Raw genomic sequence first — 20,319 nt, 5'->3', positions numbered from 1 at the left:
CTGCAAAATTTCTATTTGAAGCTCTTTTACTCAACGGGTGAATATTCACACTTGGAAAGCTCTGGACCTGTATGACATCATCTTATTGTTCAGGTAAAAGGTGATATTATTAGTCTCAACTATTTGTAAAATTAAATAATCTATTTTCCAATATTGGGATCTAATTTAAATGTTGGTGGTTTGTTCTAATCTATCATATCATAATTATTTAGGTTTTTCTTTATTTTTGCACAATATTTTAAACAAATAGAAGGTAACTTGTGAAGGTTTTGAAAAGGAAACTTTGAAACTTTTATGACCTTGAGTTTTATGAAGATGCTGAGAGATTTGTACATGGGAAAATCTTTGTAAACATGGATTTCAAGGCCCCCTCTTATTGTGTTTTTATGATGGTGAGAGATTTGAAGGTGGAGGGTTTTATGACCAAGCTATTAAGAAGAATCATAACACCAAATAGGAGGAGATCTTTATGCTATCCCAGATCCAGGAGCAAAAGACTATCGTTTGGATGGAGGGCCCACTCGGTTGGACTGCATGGGTGGATGCATACTCTGATACTCTACACTAGCTCTGTTTCTTTCTTTGGGCTATTGTTGCATATGATCTATTCTAGTTGTACTCCTGCCACTTTAGTGTTAGAGTGAGGCTATGCCTCTGTTTTGACTCTTTGTGATTGTATAATTTTTTTGATCTCTCTATAGTTAATAGAAAAAAGAACAATATTCACATCTAATTGGTTGTCATTGAAAGGATTAATCACTAGGTGATTGCATCAAATACAACAAGGGTTGTACATGCCTTCAGTAAAGTAATAGATATAATTTAAATTTAGTTTATGTGTAAGAAAAATACTTTTTTTATTTTTATTTAAAAAAATTATTATAAGCTTGAGTTAATGTATTTTAATCAACATTGAATAAAGTATAGGTATATTATGAGCTATAAGTAATATACCTAACAATCTTGATATTCAAAATGGTAGCTTATTTTTTGTAATGTAGATATTACTAAGTGTATATAGTAATCTTAATTATATTTTTAAAATAAGATTCAAATTCTTTAAATTAGAAACACTTTAATGTTAATTTTATTTAAAAATTATTTAGTATAAAATATATCGTAATATTCATATTATTAAATTTTTTAATTTTATATATAACAAATACATTATAGTGACTATAAAATTACTTTTAAATTTATCAATTTAAATATAAATAATAATTAATTTTATAATTAAAACTAAATAGCTGTGAATAATTTTACTTTTTTTTTTCATTTTAAACATAAGTATTTACAATGTTTAATATGAAAACCATTTGTAATTGTTAATTTTTTGGAAAAATAATATATAAAAATTGAAAAGTTAAAAAATTGTCATATAGCTTTTAAAAATATAATATTTATATAAAACATCAATATTTAATATGAAAAACATTTGTAATTGTTAATTTTTTTAGAAAAATAATATATAAAATTTGAAAAGTTAAAAAATTGTCATATAACTTTAAAAAATATAATATTTATAATAAACATCAATGTTTAATATGAAAAATATAATATTTATAATAAACATCAATGTTTAATATGAAAACCATTTGTAACTGTTAATTTTTTAGAAAAATAATATATAAAAATTGAAAAGTTAAAAAATTGTCATATAACTTTCAAAAATATAATATTTATATAAAACATCAAATAAAATGAATTGTAATTGTATTTGGTAGAATTAGAGTGCATTTAATAAGTGTCATCACAATAGTAATTATTAGACAAGTAAAATTTATATTTTAGATAAATTGAAAGCTTCTTTTTTGTTGTCTTCAATGTTAATTGTATGCACAAATTCTAATCAATTAACTGACAAATCTGACATGGAATAGAAAGTCTTGATCAACACAAATTTTGTTCTATCATTTAATTTATAATATTTCATATCCAATTTATAATATTCCTTCTTATTCCTTTCTTACATTGCCATAATTTAGAAATATAGATGATTTAATTTCTCCTTTATTAATTATATGGTTTAGAAAAGTATAAATCAATTCTCGTTGTTGAACAAAAATGAAATTTTCTTCAACTTAGAAACTTAATAATAATTAGAAAAAATTGGAAATCTAGTATTAACCAGAAACAATAAGACATTTAATAGTAATGAGAAACAACTATAAATTTAATAATAATTAGAAACAATTAGAAATTCGGTAGCAATTATATATGTAAAACTATGGAGGTTACATATTGTAAAACTATTGAGGTTACATATTGCAATTATTAAATTGGGGGAAGTATCATCAAATTTTCTTATTCAAGCAAATATCATATCAAACATAGTAACGATATTGATAAGGACAACTATCCCATAAAGTTAATAAGATATTTATTAATTCTATCAAATCCTGTAAACCCAAAGGAAATATCAAATATCAAATATCATAATTCGTAATAAGAATGGGGAAGTGAAGGTGATTTTCTGAAATTTCCAAGCCAAGATAGAGTAGGTGCGTTACAGTCAAAAACCTCATTTCATTGAAAGTATTACTATTGTCATTGTGGGAATACTAAAACTCACTGGAGATATTATAGCTGTAGTTGTTGGAGGATAGTTTCACAAATGGCCATCTATGCTCAAGACCTTGCCTTTAAATGTGTGTACACTGTTTATTGATTTAAGCACGCACAAATGAACCAAACAAAACAAACAATAGCAGGGAGAGACAAGACTATTATGATGGTGAGAGATTTGAGGGTGGAGAGTTTTGGAAATCCTACGCAATTACAGAAGATTTCGGCATTCATTTTTCTTTAAAAACGTAAACAAAGTAGAAAATCTAAGGAAAACTAAGTAGCAGAGGAGTACTTACATACCTTTTGCCTGGTGAAGAGTGGGGAGGCAGATGGTTCGCCAGTCACAGCTGCTGATTACAAAAGATCCAAGCGAAGGTTACAGATTGAAGAAGAACAAACGTATCAATGTTTTTGGGATTGAATTAAGCTATATGCTTATTTTGCTGTGAAAACGTAGAAGCTTCCCGCTTATTTTTGGAGAAAGTGGGTGTGTCATTTATTTCATGGCGTCAAACTTTGGTGTGTCTTGCAGCCATTGCAAAGATCCGATCTGCGTTGAAATAAATTGCCAAGTTGGCAACGCCCACCATTTATGAGATAAGTTGTAAGTAGTTGGCAAACGCGTATCATAGGATCTTCTGAATCGCGGGAGGTGACGTGCGGGGTCGCAGATGGAGATCACGGTCAGACTCAGTCAGACATTTCACTGATGGGAGGGCAGGGTACGCCGCAGGGTACACTCTAGGGCTAGCGGCTGGGTAAACAAAATAGTTTACCCTTTAGCCGTTGCCGTCTCCAACAACATATTTTCAAGGTCTTTGTACTCTCATTTGATAGGACAACCACTGTAGCATTGTCATGCCTCCACGTCTCCAGTTGGCTGTGGTTGTAATGAATATGACCTAGTTCTGGAGTTCATTGACTTAAATCCCCAATGTGTCTCTCTCTACTCATGCTCAAATTTATGGGAAAAGTGATATAAAATTTTCACATAAGAGCAATGTGCACATTCAATGTTGGGCTATGGACATTGACTGATTCATCAGCACTTAGTGCTGTGGTTGCTCTTCAGAGCTAGCAGATGAACTGTTTTGTTCCATTCTCCAAACACAAAGCTTTAAGAATCCTTAAGAAGAGCCTTCATGAAGATGTTGATGAGCTGCATCATGGAAGAAACATGCTGAAAATCCACAGAACTATTGTGAAACAATTACTTTTAAATGACACTCTAGTTATCACTACACTTGATTGGGGGGCTGCTTAGAAAAACCAATACATGAAAGAAGAGTTCGACAGCACATGAGCTGACATACTTGATTGAAATAAAATTCAAAACATACATTCAATTGCTATTTGGTCTGTTAAACAGTTGACAGTACACTCGAAATTAATACCAGAAGAGATTGTTGGAAGCGGAAAAAAAAACCATTTCCTGTTCAACATAAAATTGTCACTTACAAAGATTTCAAACGCAGAATATGATATGATTACACACAAAGCTTCTATAGCTATCTGGAGCTTGTGCCAGTAATTAATTTTCTGTAACTATCGGGAACAACATACTGCTTTCTTCTGGCATCTGGAACTGCCTGCTGTTGCACTGCACTCTTATGTTCGCATTCATTTATACGCAAATGCACCGCCTCACCTGCTTTACAACCGACTAGAAGCATTCAATGAAGGTTTATCCTTTCAGCCAAGCATTACCCAATACAGATGAAGAATTTTAAGTGGTCCATGTATCTAGCAACAGATATGTATGTCAGTCAGCAATTATTTTTTGGTTTATAACTTTTAGTTTGCTGTTTATGTTTATCCTATTTTGATTTTGAGGAAAATAATTTATCTCTTGCCTAAATTCAGCACAGCCAATAAAGCATGAGATAAACAACATTTTCTTCTTTTTAAAAATAGTTTTAAAAAAACAAACATTTGACTAGATTATATAAGTGATAAAATACTATGATTTTATTGGTCTGATTGAAAAATTAAAAGCACCTGCATGAATGCAATAGTATTCCTGCCATAGGCAGGAACTAAAAATATACTTAACACAAGAAGCACAACAGACACCATACAGTGCATTCACTATACTAAGCAAGAAAGCAATATCCCTATAATAAGGAAATAAACAACATTTTCATGATAATATAAACCACCTTTGCCTAAAGATCACAGAACACCAAGAACATGCATTAACCATATATAGCACACACATATATAAGATACATTATTAACAATATTCATAAAAAGCAACGTATCCATAATATACTCTAACTTTGCTAAGATCACAGAACCCCAAGAACATGCAATTCAATTTGTAGGTCAAGTAGTTCAGGCTGTACATTATTAAGAATTATATTTGATATTTTCAAAGTTCATTCATCTTCTTCAAAATCAGAATCCTCTGTTGCATCTTCATCTTCAGCATTTTCATCACTGTCACTCAAGACATACTGCACAACATTTCGAGCAGATCTTTGGGGCCTGTTTCGTGCAGCTGGCTTTGGAAACTCATTATTGACCTCTTCAGGACTAAAGGAAGAACCGGCAGAACCATTTTCACTTGGAGGACTTGTCTCAGTCTCCTGGTTATGTTTTGCCATAACTGACCCACTTTTCTTGTTGAAGGGCGATGGTCTCATTTTCCTAACTTTCTTCTTTGGCGAATTTTTGTAGGGAGACGCCTCAACACCAACAGCATCATCTGCAGTAGGTTTAAGCATTTCATCAATCTTCTTTTGCCCTTGTGTTGCATTTTTTGCTCCTCTTTTCTTTCCTGCAGGCGCTGTCGTAGAATTTGTTTTTTTAGCATTTGTTTTGGGCAGTTTGTCTTGAGCAGGCTTCCTTCCACCCTTCTTAGGAGCACTTTCCTCATAATCAGATTCAGAATCCTCCTCAACTGCAAACTCGGAGTCACTGTCACTAAGAACTATTTCCTTTCTTCCTCTCCCATTTGCAGTCTTCTTCCTGCTTAGGCCAGTTTTCTTTTTCTGTTGCTCTTTCTCCTCTTCCTCTGATTCTTCAGGAATGGTCTCCATTGTATCAACCTCATCATCTAACATTTCAACATAAAGAGGAGCAGCCTTTTTAGCTTGACGATCAGGTTTACTCTGCTTTGGGTTTAAGTCTTCCGTTGGTGAACTCTGCCTGCTACCATGATCCTCAACAGCTACAAACGGCAGAAGGTTTTTGCATCAGATAACAATGCACTTTATCAGGAGAATTTAAAAGAATCCTTACAAATCATACAAACAAACCTGAAAGATCAACAGATGAGCCACCGTTGTAGGCTGCCAATCTCTCTTGCAGGCTAAGATCTAGTCCGTCGTCATCATCCTCATCATCAACCTCCTGAAAAGAGCCAAATATTTTCATACGTGTTTTGACAACAAAATGTACACAAACTTATGCGAGTATAATTTTTTTTGAAACGAACCATTTGCTTTTTCGCAGCTCCCTTCTTGCCACCTCCCCTCTTGGGTTTTGCTGCTTCTGATATTTTTCCTGAAGAATATTCAAATTACATTCATCAAAGATTTTATTCAAGCACAAACATATCAATTACATTATAAAATAGTAATAATAATTTCTAGAGTTGAGACATGAAAAAATTATTATTACCATTCTCAGTAGTGACTGTCGTAGCAGAAACAGAGGCTGCCTGAGAATCATTCGTTGTTTGAGAATCAGCTTTTTCAGCAGCTGAAGTTGTTTTGGTGGTTTTCTTGGGGTTTTTACCAACTTTCCTAAATATTTTAGCAGTATTGCTGTTCATATTTCTCAGTTCATGCTCATCATCCTTGGCCTCTTGACATTCGAGTGCCTTCAAGATTTATAAGCAAATGAACTGTTAGATTCTAGATTATATGTTAGTATCACAGAAGATGGCATATGCATCTTTTAAATTTGGAACATACAAAATGATTCCAACTTCTGAAATCACAAATGGACTACTTACATCCAACTCCCTGATGAAATTATCAAGGTCAATCAGCCATAATGTTTTGGGTGATTTCTTTTTCAGCTCTTCGACATCATCAGTAAGTTTGTCTTTCTCAGCACATAATTGTTGAACTTTTTCTAGTGTCAACGTTCCAATTGACATGGAAAGAAGATACTCATAATCACCAGCACGAACACCATTTACAGTTTCATTACTGTCATCTTCAGGAGTTTCTCCATCTGGCAATGCTCCAGCAATTGCTGCCTCTATAGCTTTTGTCTTTTTGGGAAACGGAGTAAACCCCTTGTTCTTTAACTCAAGCAGCAGTTCTGCACGTTTCCTTTTGTTCACTATAATTTCTCCATTTACAACTCCCAGAATGAACCTAACTTTGTTATCCAACTTAAGTAAATCAGTCTGGAGATTATCCAGTAGAACTCTCTGCAGTCAAATGCCAATATAATATCAATATCATGCATTGCAATAATTTCTAGTTCACTTTGATCAAAATATCCCAACTCTGAACAGACATCACCAACATGAAATCGTGTGCATTGATAATTTAAATGTATTGCAGCCAATTAAAACCCAAATAAACTTGTATAGGAAGATATAAAACTCATGTCCATCAGCTGATTATGAAATGACAGCAAAAGAGTGGCAAGGTATTCAGAAAATAATATCTCTATACAGCCTATCGCCATCAATATTATACACATATGCCAACAGGGGAATAAAGGGGAAAGATTCTTCCACATTATTATTAGGGATAACTAAGCAACGTTAATAGGGATAAAAATCATATTGGGATTCCCTGAGTCCACAAGCCATAAACAAATACGAAGGTGCTTTTAGGTTATGATTGACTACAAAGGAAACAGGGTAAATGGATTAACTACGTTCATTAACTGTCACCGCAGTACTTTTTATTCATAATTATCTCAAATGCATAAGAACCAAGTTAAGATGGCATGCAGACTTCACCATTCATTATTTTATAGCTTTCTTATAGCATGGTTTGGATTTTGTATGGTTTTCGTTCAGATAGTAATCGATTCTGGCAACCTACAATTAAAATCATGGAACTAAAAACTTGAAAGGTAAACTGCCAAACTATTCATGCAGTGGCAAAATATATTTATAGGCTGTGGCTCCACATTAGAATAGAAAATGTAAACCACCTCATTTTAGCTCTTAAAAACACATTGAAACTACTGAGCAAACTATTTAATGATTTTACCAAAACAAACTATAACTTTAGTTAATGAAACTAAAATTCTGATTGATGACAACTTAAAACTCACTTGGGCTTATTAAAGTTATGAAGTATCATTTAATGTGATTAGTGTACTTCCTTAACATTAACTTTGAAAATCATGCCACTGCACAGCCTCAAGCACTAAATTCTATTGTTACTTCCACATAGAATTGGGACAAGTTTGCTCTTATTGCCAAGTTTTCCTTACCTTAATCTATATATTTAAATTTTAAACTGCATTTAAATATAAGACCAAGCCTACCTTTCTTTTCACATAAAACTCCAATCGGATGTGATAAAAGCACTCCAGTACTGCAAGACGAAAAGAATAATGTTCAAAATCCAACCCAAAAATGTCACCCATATAAAGGAAAATAAAAACCTGCGGGATAATTAGATATAGATTAGCTTCAAGAAGATACTTTGCTCCGGAGTCTCATATTTTTGAATGGCACCATTTGCATCAAAGAGATGCATGTTGCTGGTACTGATAACAGTGGTCAGCTTAAATTTCTTTGATAGGCCCTCTTGAAGAGCATTTGTCATCTTCTCCTCTGATAATGCTACCTCAAAACGGACCCTGGTATCTGTACTGTGATTATCAAGTTCCTGAAAGATAGATATTCTTGTGTTAAAACTAATAAAAGCATTCCTGTTAAGCACAACGTAGTAATATATGATTGCAATTAGCATACCATTATGAATGGATCTTTATCTTTATTAGTAATCATGCTCGTCAAAAAGCTCTTGTAATCATCAGTCCACTTGCGAACGGGTAATTCAGTAACTCTCAATGTGGTGTTGTCAATCTGCTCTATAATACCACTGATTGTATAGGTCGCACCATTCTCCTTTGTAGCTGTCCGTTCAATTTTGCCCTAAAAGCATAACAGTAACAAAACGGATGTAATTCCTTAACAAAATACAACAGTCTAAACAAACCAGCAAAACCTCAAATAACAGATGTAATGTGCATTACCTTGAAACCCTTGTACCAAGGCTCCATTGGCTGCATTGGTTCATCATTAAGCAAGTGTCTTACATTTGCAACAATATCCCTTGGATTGTAATTTGGCACAAAGGTACTCCAACCCGTTCCAATTCCTTCACTTCCATTCACAAGTACCATTGGTATAATTGGAACATACCTGAGCAATAAAGGAAATAGCAATTAAACAAAACTTACAGATGATAAGATGAGGTTAAATAAGAAGACAGAAAAAACACTCTATGCCATGCTGCCACTGTAGAACACCTCTGGATGTACAAAAGCATAATCAAAATTAAGACAGAAGGATAAAAATAAAAATCCTTACCATGCGGGTTCAATAGACTGACCATCTTCTTCCAAATAATCCATGAGAACGTCATCTTCTTTTGGGAACAAAAAGCGTGTTATAGGTGACAAGCATGTATACACATACCGAGGACTTGCAGCATCCTTACCACCCTATTAAAAATAAAAGCATCAAATCATAAGCAATCATTGTTTGTTCACAATAAAAAGATGCATACTTATTCTTCTTAAAATTCTTACCGCATTCCTAGTTCCAAATTGACCAACAGGAAGCAAAAGGTTGATGTTGTTACTTCCAACGAAGTCTTGTGCCATTCCAATTATTGTGCTTGCAAGGCTCTGCTCACCATGATGGTAAGCAGAATGCTCTGAGACATATCCAGAGAACTGGGCAACCTACACAAGAAATAATAATGTCATGTGAAAAACTGAGTGCCAGTTAGTGCATCGAAGACAAGTACGCAAAACTTGTGCTACAAGAGCAACCTTTGCTTGTTTGACAAAATTCCGCTTGAAACAGCAAAACAGAATTTTCCTTTGCCCTGGTTTCAAGCCATCAACCATTGATGGAATAGATCTTTGCAGATCAGCCCTCGAAAACAGGATGAGCTCCTTGTTCACAAAATCCTTATAAGAGATAAGTTTTTCACTCTGGTCCAAATACGTCCCAGCCTGTCAGTGTGGTAAACCCAGTATCAGTATTATGATAAAAACAATATCATTTAATTAAAATTTTATTCCCAGTAGCTCAATACTGGCTTTATCACCTCAAATTGTCTCAACCAATTTTTTCGGGCCTCAATCTTCTTCTTGCTGAAGGCTAGTTCAATCGCATCTCCATCTTGCTCATTAACCCATATAAAATCTTTTTTGTGCTTTTCCAGATTACTGAAATACTCCTTACCCTCTTTAGACGTACTGGTACCCAGACCCTGTGTATGAAACAAGTAAAATTTTAGAAAGACATCTAATTAAAGAGCCAAAATTCAGAACATAAAACAAAAAACAATCCAAAGTTACCTTATAGTACTTTATGGTCCAACCTGATATTGATCCACTTACTGACTCTCTCCAAGATTCGTACTCAGGAAGTGTGTAAAAGGATAATACATTTCCATTCTTGTGTGTTGCCTGCAATAACAAGACAAATGTTTGGGGATGTAGCATATTAAGCTCAGAAATCGTTGCAATAAATAGATACAAAGAACCTGTATCAGAGTAAGTACAGCAGTATCATTTACCCTGACAATAGGAGTGATGAATTCCACAAGAAATGAAGGAATTTTGAGCAAGGACGGCCAATTATGGTGTATGAAGTTGATAAGCAATCCCTTGATGTGGGAACCATCATGATCCTACATCAGCCAAAGAACAAGTTAAAAAAGAACCTCACTCAGGTTGGACGTGCCATATTTAAGCATAAGCCATACAGTCCCGGCCATTGACAATGTACCTGATCTGTCATTATCATCAGATGGCCATATCTTAAAGATTTAATGTTTTCATATACTTTATCATGCTGTAGACCAAGGATTTTTTTTATATTTTCAGTCTCCTGATTTTCCGCAATCTGTTTATGTGAGGCTTCCCTGACATTAAGCAGCTTGCCTCTGAGAGGAAACACACCATAATGATCTCGACCAACAACAGTTATTCCTGCCAACTGATATCAAAAAGAAGGCCCAGGATTAACAAGTTCCAATTTAGAGATTGAGAGAAACAAGTCATAATACAATCCATTCTTCAAACAAAGAACAAGCACTTACAGCAAGAGCCTTGGCTGAGTCACCCTCTGTTAAAATTAAAGTGCACTTTTCAGATTCCTTTCCACCTGCTTTATTCGCATCTTCGAGTTTGGGGATGTCATGGCAACCTTTTTTCTTAGTTCCATCCGTTTTCTTAAGCTCTTTTCTTTGTTTGAAATCTACCCATGCTAGTATACTTTCAAGTACACAGTTTGATACTGTTGTCATCAAGTCAAATAACGTCTAACTCAGACCCTATGTAAAAAATACATGTGCTCAGAGATGCGTAATGTATGACAAAAACTAAGCCCACCTGATTTTAAGTATTTATCAGTAAGCTCGCACGTTGAACCAAAACTATTCTGACGAGTTGTCAGGGTGTCCTTTGTTTGGGAGTCAAAAGCAGGATTGTCAATCTTAGCATTGACAAAGACCCATAGATGACTCTTGACAGCATGTGGTTTTAGAGAAGCAGCAGCATTTTTATTCTTCTTCTTTGCAATGTTTATTAAATAGGTGGCTATTTGACTTGCTACGTAGTCTACATGTGAACCACCTTTAATAGTAGCAATCCCATTTACAAAGCTGACCTGAACAAAAAGACATAAAAAATGTGAAAGGATGCCATAAAACAGAACCACGTGATAACAGCAATGACCTCGAGAAGCTCTTGAAGAATACAGTAATTTAATGGTGGTGGCTTCAATAGTTTCAAGGGAATTCAATGAAAGTCAAAGAAAGCAGAACATAGACATGAGATGATTCATCTTACCTGTTGAAATTGCCCATCACTTGCGGTCACACAAACTTTCCATCTGTCATTTACTTCTACAAAATGTCTGAAAGAGCCATGAAAAGCATTAGATGTATTATGAAGATAGCATAAAGCAGTTACTGAACATGTTTTACAAAGTTTACAGGTCTTAGCAGTTTAAAACCTTTCTCTCTTGGAATCAGAATCTTTAACTGGATTCAGGTAAAGATCCACATAGTCTTCAAAGCTCTTTATTGGCAAAATTTTTCCATTGAGCTCAACTTTGACTCCCTTTCCAAGACATCCAGCAAGATCAAGTACTCTCTTCTTCATCAAAGCAACCACATCAGGTTCTAGGTCGTTCATGCTAAACTTAGCCAAATCAGGTTTGAAGGTAACCTTTGTCCAGTTTTCTCCCTCTTTGCACTTGGTAATGACTGGTTCTGACTTGTTGCTCATGTTGTTAGTAAAAACCTGCATGGTAAAAAGAACATAAACAGATCAAAATGAGGATAAATTGTTGCGGTAGACCTGAAACTAGCAAATGTAATCATTTAGAAGTCTTGCAGCATAGAAAACCAGAACGAATAAAATTAATTGAAAAATTCAAATCTTAACTCTGAATTTAAAACATAATTTCAGAATCAGTGAAGAAACTACCAATAATTTTACTTCAATTATATTTTCAGTACTGTAAATAACAAAATAACATCATTCTTATTGAATCATATATGAACATTGCCACGCTTGCATCTCTATAAAATCAAGACAAAAGAAAAGGCATTACCAATTTTTTAGGAACTAAAGAATGGATTGTCATATGTTTTTATTTTACTTGAGCTAGTTCACAAACTCATTCTACAATAACGAACCAAAAGACTCTTATTCAAAACCAAGTTAATATGCATATGATATTGATGAAACCTGGCCCAATCACAGATTGAAAATAAGGTCTAAACTGATAATTACTGTCTTTATTCTGCCAATTGGTAAATTCGCAATAAACTGAGTGTTCTACAGCCTAGGGTATCACAATTACTTATTTAATGCTAAGATGCTCTAAACAATGTTTTAGACGATATAAATATGTGGCCTCGCATTAAAAACTCCTAGTGTGATAGGAAACAATTTGTTGCAGTGAAGCTTTGCCCAATATCAATAATGGATAACTACAATTTAAAATTCAGAAGTCCCTGTCATCTCAGCAAAATAGCAAATTCAAAAGTAAGCATCAGACAATTTTTCAAGGAAATTAAGGGTACATAGAAAATAGATTCTTAGGTAATTACAACATCCGGTCTATCAAACAAAAAGAGAACAATTATGTCATTCAACTGCACCTATATTCTCTCGTAGATTCTACATTTGAAGTTTTAAAAGCTTACCACATTCACAGTTCTAAATCATACCTTGATGATCATCATGCAGGCATCTACATTCTCAAAAAACAATTCATCTTTCATTTCACTAAACTAAAGCACTGAATTTGAAACCTACTTGTTAGAATAGAAGAGAGTGGTTGAACAGATAGCTACGGTAGACAGAAACCAACTTATAAAAGAAATTAGAACTGAACAAGCCAAAAATTAGATGAGACAACTAAGTATATGCAACACAGCAGACAAGACAAAGGTGCATGTTCAAGTTAAATTTGAAAAATGGCAAAACTAAAGAAAACAGAGTATCAAACAAAGTGGGAACAGTTGAATCATGTGACTACACACAGATGCTCACATAAAGCCTCCATTCAAATTTTAGAAGTATAACACACTTACAATTTCACGCCATGCCTTTACATAGTCATAGATTCTATTAAATAATCCCTCATTCATTTCTCTAGAAATAGCTTATAAGTACTGGAAATTAAAACCCACTTGTTTCTGGGATACAACGGACTACACGAATGGATGTCTACAGTGGACAAAATCAAAGCATAACAAATGAAATCTGAACAGTCTACTTCCACCATTAAAACCTCCAAATAACAACGTTGAGGTCAAGATCCAACGATTCCTTCCCCACAACTCTCACCCACACACATACAGAAACATCAAAATCAAGATCAAGAACCCTGGGATAAATGAATAGTACAGAGAACAGGAACAAGTGGAAAAGTAATAAACAGAATCTAAGTCAAAGATTGTAAGGGAAATTAACCAGATTAAAGAAAAAAAGAAAAGAACAAGTTAAGGATCAATTGAGATCGATATTTTACGAAGTCAAGGCAAAGTACAAAAACAAAAGATTTAGTTTCAAGAGAAACCCTAGTATGAAGTTGAAGTTCTAGGATGAAGCAGAGCACAAGAACAGGAGGAGGAAATTCAGAAAACAAAAGAAAAAAGAAAGTCCAATACCTGCTTATACTTCTTCTGCCTCTTTCCATCTGCAGTCTCAATGATAAATTCAGTGGAGAAAATATTAGTGAGCTTGGCACCATAGCCATTCCTTCCACCAGTAGTCTTCTTGACATTGTCATCGTAATTGCTTGAGGTAAGCAGATGACCAAAGATAAGCTCGGGCACATAAACACCCTCATGCTGATGAATCTCCACGGGAATACCGTCGCCATTATTGTAGATGCTGATTCTTCTGTCCTCCTCGCTGATCTCCACCTTGACGGAATTCATTTTGGGGTCCCTCTCCTTGTTATCGGCTGCATTAACAAGGATCTCATCAAAGATCTTGTACAGCCCCGGCACGTATTCAATCTCCTTGTGCACCATGCCTCCATTCTCATACACCCACATTGTCTGTTTGTGTCTCTCGATGGACCCAACATAGGTGTCGGGGCGGAGCAGAATGTGTTCCAGCTGACTTTTCTTCTGGTATGTTTCTTCGATACTCTTGCCATTGCCATTGCCGTTGCCTGCAACACACAAAGATTGCAAACCTTGACATTCCTGGAAAGAAAAAAAAGCTGCAGAAATCTTTGAATTCCTAGAAATAAAATAAAAACTGAAAAAATCTTGAAATTTCTGGGAATTAAACAAAGACGGCTGAAATCTCGGAACTCCTGGAAATGAATCACAAAGACTGGAGAAAACTCGAAATCTCGAAATTCCTTAAAATGGATCGAAGACTGGAAAAAACTCGAAATCTCGAAATTCCAGAAATAAATCAAAGAAAGGAGATTTCTTTTGTCAAAAGCTTACTGATATTATCATTATTGCTGTTGCAGGGCTGCAATGGCTTCCTTTGCTTCGTCTTCTTTTCGTTCTCCATTCTTCGCTCCTTTTCTTTCTCTCTTCTCTGCGCTGCAACAAAACAGAGGGTCCCTTGAATCGAAACGGGTCAGGGGTTTAAAGTCTATTTGTATGTGTAGTTCAAAGGAAATGGCCGTTAAGACCCTTGCAATTCTTTAAATTTCAAATTTGAAATGTACGGCCTAGATCGCATCTTGCCCTTTTCCAAACGAAATGGGAATCATGAGATTGTCCCGTTGCTTTTCTACTTCGGACTTGTCACATGGGGTTGTGTTTTTGAATTTTTGAGCCGTTTGTTTTGGACCCTCCCTCCGAAGCATTTCAAATCCACTCAGTAACTATTTATGAACACGTCATATTTTCTTTTATGAATTTTTGAATTAGCTTTCGTACTTTATGTACGATTGATTTTAATTTATCTCTTGAATAATTATAAATAGTAATTTCAAACCATTCTCATTTTCTATAGTAGATTATTAGAGAAGTTAATTTTTTTCTATGAGTGAGTAAATTTCTACAATCGATTAGATTATTACAAGCTACTTCTAGATTCAATTGTTGATGCAAATTCTTACAATAAAGTTTTACATTCTTGTTATCAAATATGATGTCACATGCATATATTTTTGTTTGAAAGATAAAGATTAGGGCTATCCATTCTACCCATTCCCTAAACTTTGGTACGATATGATCACATCATCATTTGTTATAATGTTTGAGCCTTGCATTCAAGGAGCCTTGATACCCAATGGACTCTTTAAGAACCTTTCAACTTTTTTTCCATCACTAAAAGATTTTTTTTTTAATCAAATTTAAAAAGTAATTAAATAGATAAAGTTTTGAGTCAAAATAATTGTCTACACCAGGCTACAAAAACCAATCCAACACCCTATACAAATAACTACTAGCTTGTACGATAGACATACATGATAAATATTGTTCAATACCAAATAGACAGTGCACCCTAACCACAAACCTACTGTGAAATTTGATATGTGTAGGGTTGATACACAAAATTTTGACCATCTAGATATACTCACTACCTATTAGAGTTGGAGTCATCAATTACAAAAAGGGTTGTATGAAAGGACAACTTTATGAAAATTGACCATAAATGATTAATCTTTAACTGTCTTCAAACCTCGTTTATGCAAGTCATGGACTTGAAACCTTGTACCTTCGAACTAGTAGAGATGAATAAGGCATCTTTTGTATCACTTCGAGCCTCATTTCTTTTTTCCTCTTCTAGATGGAACATTACTTCCTTAAGCATTTCCATCCACCATATGCTTTTGCAATTCAAATTTTTTTTCTTGTTATGGTACTCCAAATAAGAAATAGCTTGAAGTTCTCTATGGTACCTTTCATCAATCTCTATAACCCTTTGTCCTTACCCAAACCTACCTCTGACTCTGCCATATCGATGATGAAAAGCATCCCACCACACTATTGTTGCTTTACACCTCTTCATTGTCCATAGGGATTTTTTTCTCATTGCAACTTGTAGGCCCCAAGCCAAAAAGGCCAACGAAATTATTATTTTTGTACAAAACATGGGCTTTGTTTCAAAAAAAAAAAAACTCCCACAATTAGGCTAATACATTGCCAAAATTGCAAACTATTGATGGTGAAATTATCTTCAATCCCTTTATGTTCAAATTTCCTTTGAAGGCTTGTGCTTGATTCTAGGTGTCCAATGTGAAATTTGCTTCTATCTTCACTCTCATCTCTAAAACCTTGGAAACTCATTTATTGCCAATTACACTAATTTTGCAATAAAACCACTAGTTTCTCTTTTTCACCAACCGTGTGTCTTAAAGCTTCATCTAGACGCATCCATCCCAAATTCCAACACACACAATGATGTGCCCATATCATACATTTATAAGATAATCATACGGTTATCTTTCCTTTTGAATCCACATTAATCAGACATCACTTCTTCCTATTGCATTAATTCATCATCATTGAAATGTTATTTACAATCACCATAGACAATTTAAATGAAGTTTTATACATAGATTTTCTAAAGTTTTCTAAATTCAAAATGTCCTTATGCCCTCCTTTCCTAAATCAATGTCCTCTCATATAGATCCCTACCTCCATATTCCAATCATCAAATATTTCTCCTTTTATGTTTCAAAAGTTCTCCACCAATATTTCTTTGCCCTTGTCTTTCAATGACACTCCTACCTTTGATAAGGAGTCGACTACTTCATTACCCTCTCTCCTTACATGAGTAATGGTGAACTCTTTAATGTGTCCAAGTAGATATTTGATCCTTTTTATATGCTTTTTAACATACCAAACACTTGATTCTCCTTTGGTTATATCATTTATGATTATTAGTGATTCTCCTTCCAATAGAGTTTTAAGACATTTAAATATAATGTATTTCTAGCTTGAGAATGCATAGGCCTCAGTCTCATTATTAGTCTCATTTACTAAACTTTTCTCCTCCAACATCAAGATGTTTCTTTTCCAATTTCTCACCGCATAACCAATACCCAAAAAACCCAGGTTACCTTTTGAGGCACCATCAAAATAAATTTTAATCCAACTAAGTTTTGGAGGAATACATGCCACCTATTTCTTCTTATTGGGCTAAGGGTTGGCCCTCACTAGCCCTTGAATGGGCCTAAATTTAATCAAGGGGTGCCTCCTCTAAAATTTTGAATCTTATTAGTTGAAAAGGATTTTGTTAGAATTGACCAAAGAAGCTACATTTCTCACTGATTCTGATTAGGGATTTTTTTAGTGGTGAATATGTCCCGATCGGGCTATAGAAATTGGCGAAAAAAAACACCGTATACTAGTTAACTGGTTCGCCCAAATTTTATAAAATACTCATATAGTGGTCAGAACATTTGCCACTATTATTACATAATTTCAATTTGGTAGTCGAGTTCTTCTCCCATATTTCTCTTTAATGTTTACTCTTATTCACCAAGGAATTAATTGAGTGTCTCTTTCGACGATCATCATTCACCAAATTCCCATTTTCCTATGTAAAATTTTTATTTTTCTTAGGACCTAATTCGCCATGCATCACACACAATGGGGTCCCAAATTCTCGCCCTATTCGCCCACTCAATTAATTGAAATTACATGGGGTTTGCCAAATATTAGTTCTTATCATATGTAATGGTCGGCCCATTAGCCAAAATGAAAATGGTTTATTTGTAGTTGTCTATTTAAGATATATGTGTTTCATTATTGAAACATGCCGAAAGAAGGAGCCTTCTTCATAGTATTGCGATCAATAGAGAACTAGAATGACTACAACTACGAGTCCATAGTATTTTATTGTAGCCTTAATTTGATGGAGATGTCACAGTCAAATTTAAATAGGAAGAGGAGTAGGACTAATGAAGGTGGAGATGTCCAAGAGAGGCCAACAAAATGCAAAAATATATCTTCATACTTTGGTGGGGGTAGACGCAACAGTGTTGGTCAAAGTAAGGAAGGTACATGATCAGAGGAGCTTGTACAATCTCAACCTACACAAGAGTCCATTCAACAAATTGGGGAGCCTAATAAATCTAGTGACGGAGTTGCAGAACCTGATATCTCTAATGAAGATGACCTTGATGTACAATTTGGGAAGTGTTGTGTGGTTAGTGGTAGCATACTAGTGAGAGAATATTGCTATCACTAACATGGCATTTAATTCTTTTCGGGTACACTGTACTCCGCAGACAACTTACCTTGATACGTGTCAACATTTCGGTGACTACCTCAACAATTCTTCTTCCTTCAAGATATGTTGGCCAAAATTAAACCTCAGCCATTGATCTTGGATCATCAAACGGTCTGAGTTCTCAAATAATACATTTAACATAATTACAGTGGTAGTGGCAAAGATTATGCTTCCATAATGTACGGTCAAACAACCACGTCTTTAAACCATCACTTGCCACTTGCCACTTGCCAATAATTTATGTAAGTTGGTATGTCAGGTTAGGCTACTTATTTCCCATCTTTTGAAAATAGCCATACCAACTATAACTTAATGAAAACCATTCGCCATAACAAATAAATTAATTCAATTATTTGGAAAATAATTTCACCATTTTTTTATAAAAAAGTATCGATTATTAAAATATTCGCCAACCAATATCCATATTTCAAAACATAATTTGCCATCAATATTAATATTTTTATTAAAAACAAAAATTATAATTGCCATTATTTTATTAAAATTGTCTAAACTATTAAAAAAATTGCCACCAAATATCCATCGATTGACGCATAATTCGCCAACACTATTAATTTTTTTTTTCACCCAAATGATATGTGATTCGCCACAATTATATAAATTTTGGGAGGGGGGGGGGAGTTCCTTAAAGTTATCTTTGATTCTGATATAGCTCCTTCCAACATAGCCAAAAATCTCTTTGCAATTTCACATTTATTTCTTGGAATGCCCTTGCATTTCATTCTTTTTAAATTTCCCACACCAACGTAGAAGGGAAAACTTGCCAAATACTTGAGAAAATTGACTTATTATTTGGAAGGACCAATCCTATAGCCAAATTACTCAAGTTGCCTAAAAGAGGCCCATACCACCCAAGATAATTCAAAACAAACTTGCAACACTCTTGCGAAAAATCATAGTTTAGGAAAATATAACCCAATATCTCTTCATTCTTACAAAAAAGAAAGCACTTGAAGGGACTAGAAAACCCTATCTTCTTCAGTCTATCACCAAATAATTTCTTCCCTATAAATGTTGATGAAGAACATACTCCTATATCTAGAAAATAATGTTTGTTCCAACATAAGCTCCCAAGACAATCCTCCAACCTTACATCATTATCAAGGATATTATATCTTATTTTGACCTAATATTCTCTCATGATTGAACTACACCGAATAATTACATTTAAGTCTGCGTGGGTGAGGGAGGTATGTTATTAAAAATGTCTTTCATAATTTGAATGTCATATGCATTCTTCCCTAGATTTATTGGGTCTTTTTGGCACCATTTTCTCAATCTATTGTCCCTTATTGGTTTCACATAATTCCTTAATTTAAGACTAAACCTTCATTGTTATTTATTTGACTCTAATGATGTTATCTTTATCAACCAACTCATCGCCTTAAGAATTTGACTAGAAGTTTGCACTCTTCCCTCCTAGATAACATAAAAATATGATATGTGATGATTGACGTACATTTGGCTACAAAACACCACATATATGAACCATGTGGGGGATCTTTTTTTTTTAAATTATATTTTTGTTGTTATTGTCCAAGTACATTACCTTTAAGATCCTCGCCTATTTCTAATTTGTGAACTTGTACATGTTCCACACCACCTTTGTACCCATGACCCCATTAAGAATCCACCAATTCCTAACCCACCTCAGACCCCCCCCCCCCCCCCCCCCCCCCCCCCCCCCCAAATGCCTTTGGATTACAAATTTGGTCCTATGGTAATAAAGAACTTTTGTCTTTATTCTAATTACCATTCTAGAAAAACTTCCTCATCCATTGTTTTAGAATCCTTAACACCTTCCGGGGAATTATTAAACACATTATTGAG

The 20,319-nt window shown here is 34.4% G+C and overlaps 1 protein-coding gene across 1 annotated transcript; it reads right to left on the bottom strand.

The window, feature by feature from the left end:
- Positions 1-4,861: 4,861 nt before the first annotated feature.
- LOC149539769 (DNA topoisomerase 2-like) lies at positions 4,862-14,850 on the bottom strand. Its single transcript, XM_089800969.1, has 22 exons — positions 14,721-14,850; positions 13,923-14,434; positions 11,753-12,042; positions 11,587-11,653; positions 11,128-11,404; positions 10,836-11,032; positions 10,523-10,732; positions 10,311-10,424; positions 10,090-10,200; positions 9,837-10,001; positions 9,556-9,741; positions 9,310-9,465; positions 9,089-9,222; positions 8,752-8,920; positions 8,468-8,650; positions 8,195-8,381; positions 8,035-8,084; positions 6,530-6,955; positions 6,193-6,394; positions 6,008-6,075; positions 5,829-5,922; positions 4,862-5,740 (listed from the first exon to the last, which is right to left on the bottom strand). The coding sequence occupies exons 1-22, from the start codon at positions 14,788-14,790 to the stop codon at positions 4,947-4,949; spliced, it is 4,662 nt and encodes a 1,553-aa protein (XP_089657095.1). The 5' UTR covers positions 14,791-14,850; the 3' UTR covers positions 4,862-4,946.
- Positions 14,851-20,319: the final 5,469 nt, after the last annotated feature.

This window comes from Cupressus sempervirens, chromosome 9 (genome assembly GCF_028749045.1).
Source record: "Cupressus sempervirens isolate cs-2001-9-10 chromosome 9, ASM2874904v1, whole genome shotgun sequence".
Classification (NCBI taxonomy): Eukaryota; Viridiplantae; Streptophyta; class Pinopsida; order Cupressales; family Cupressaceae; genus Cupressus; species Cupressus sempervirens.
Note: the sequence above shows the minus strand (reverse complement) of the source record. Positions and strands in the feature narration are given on the sequence as shown.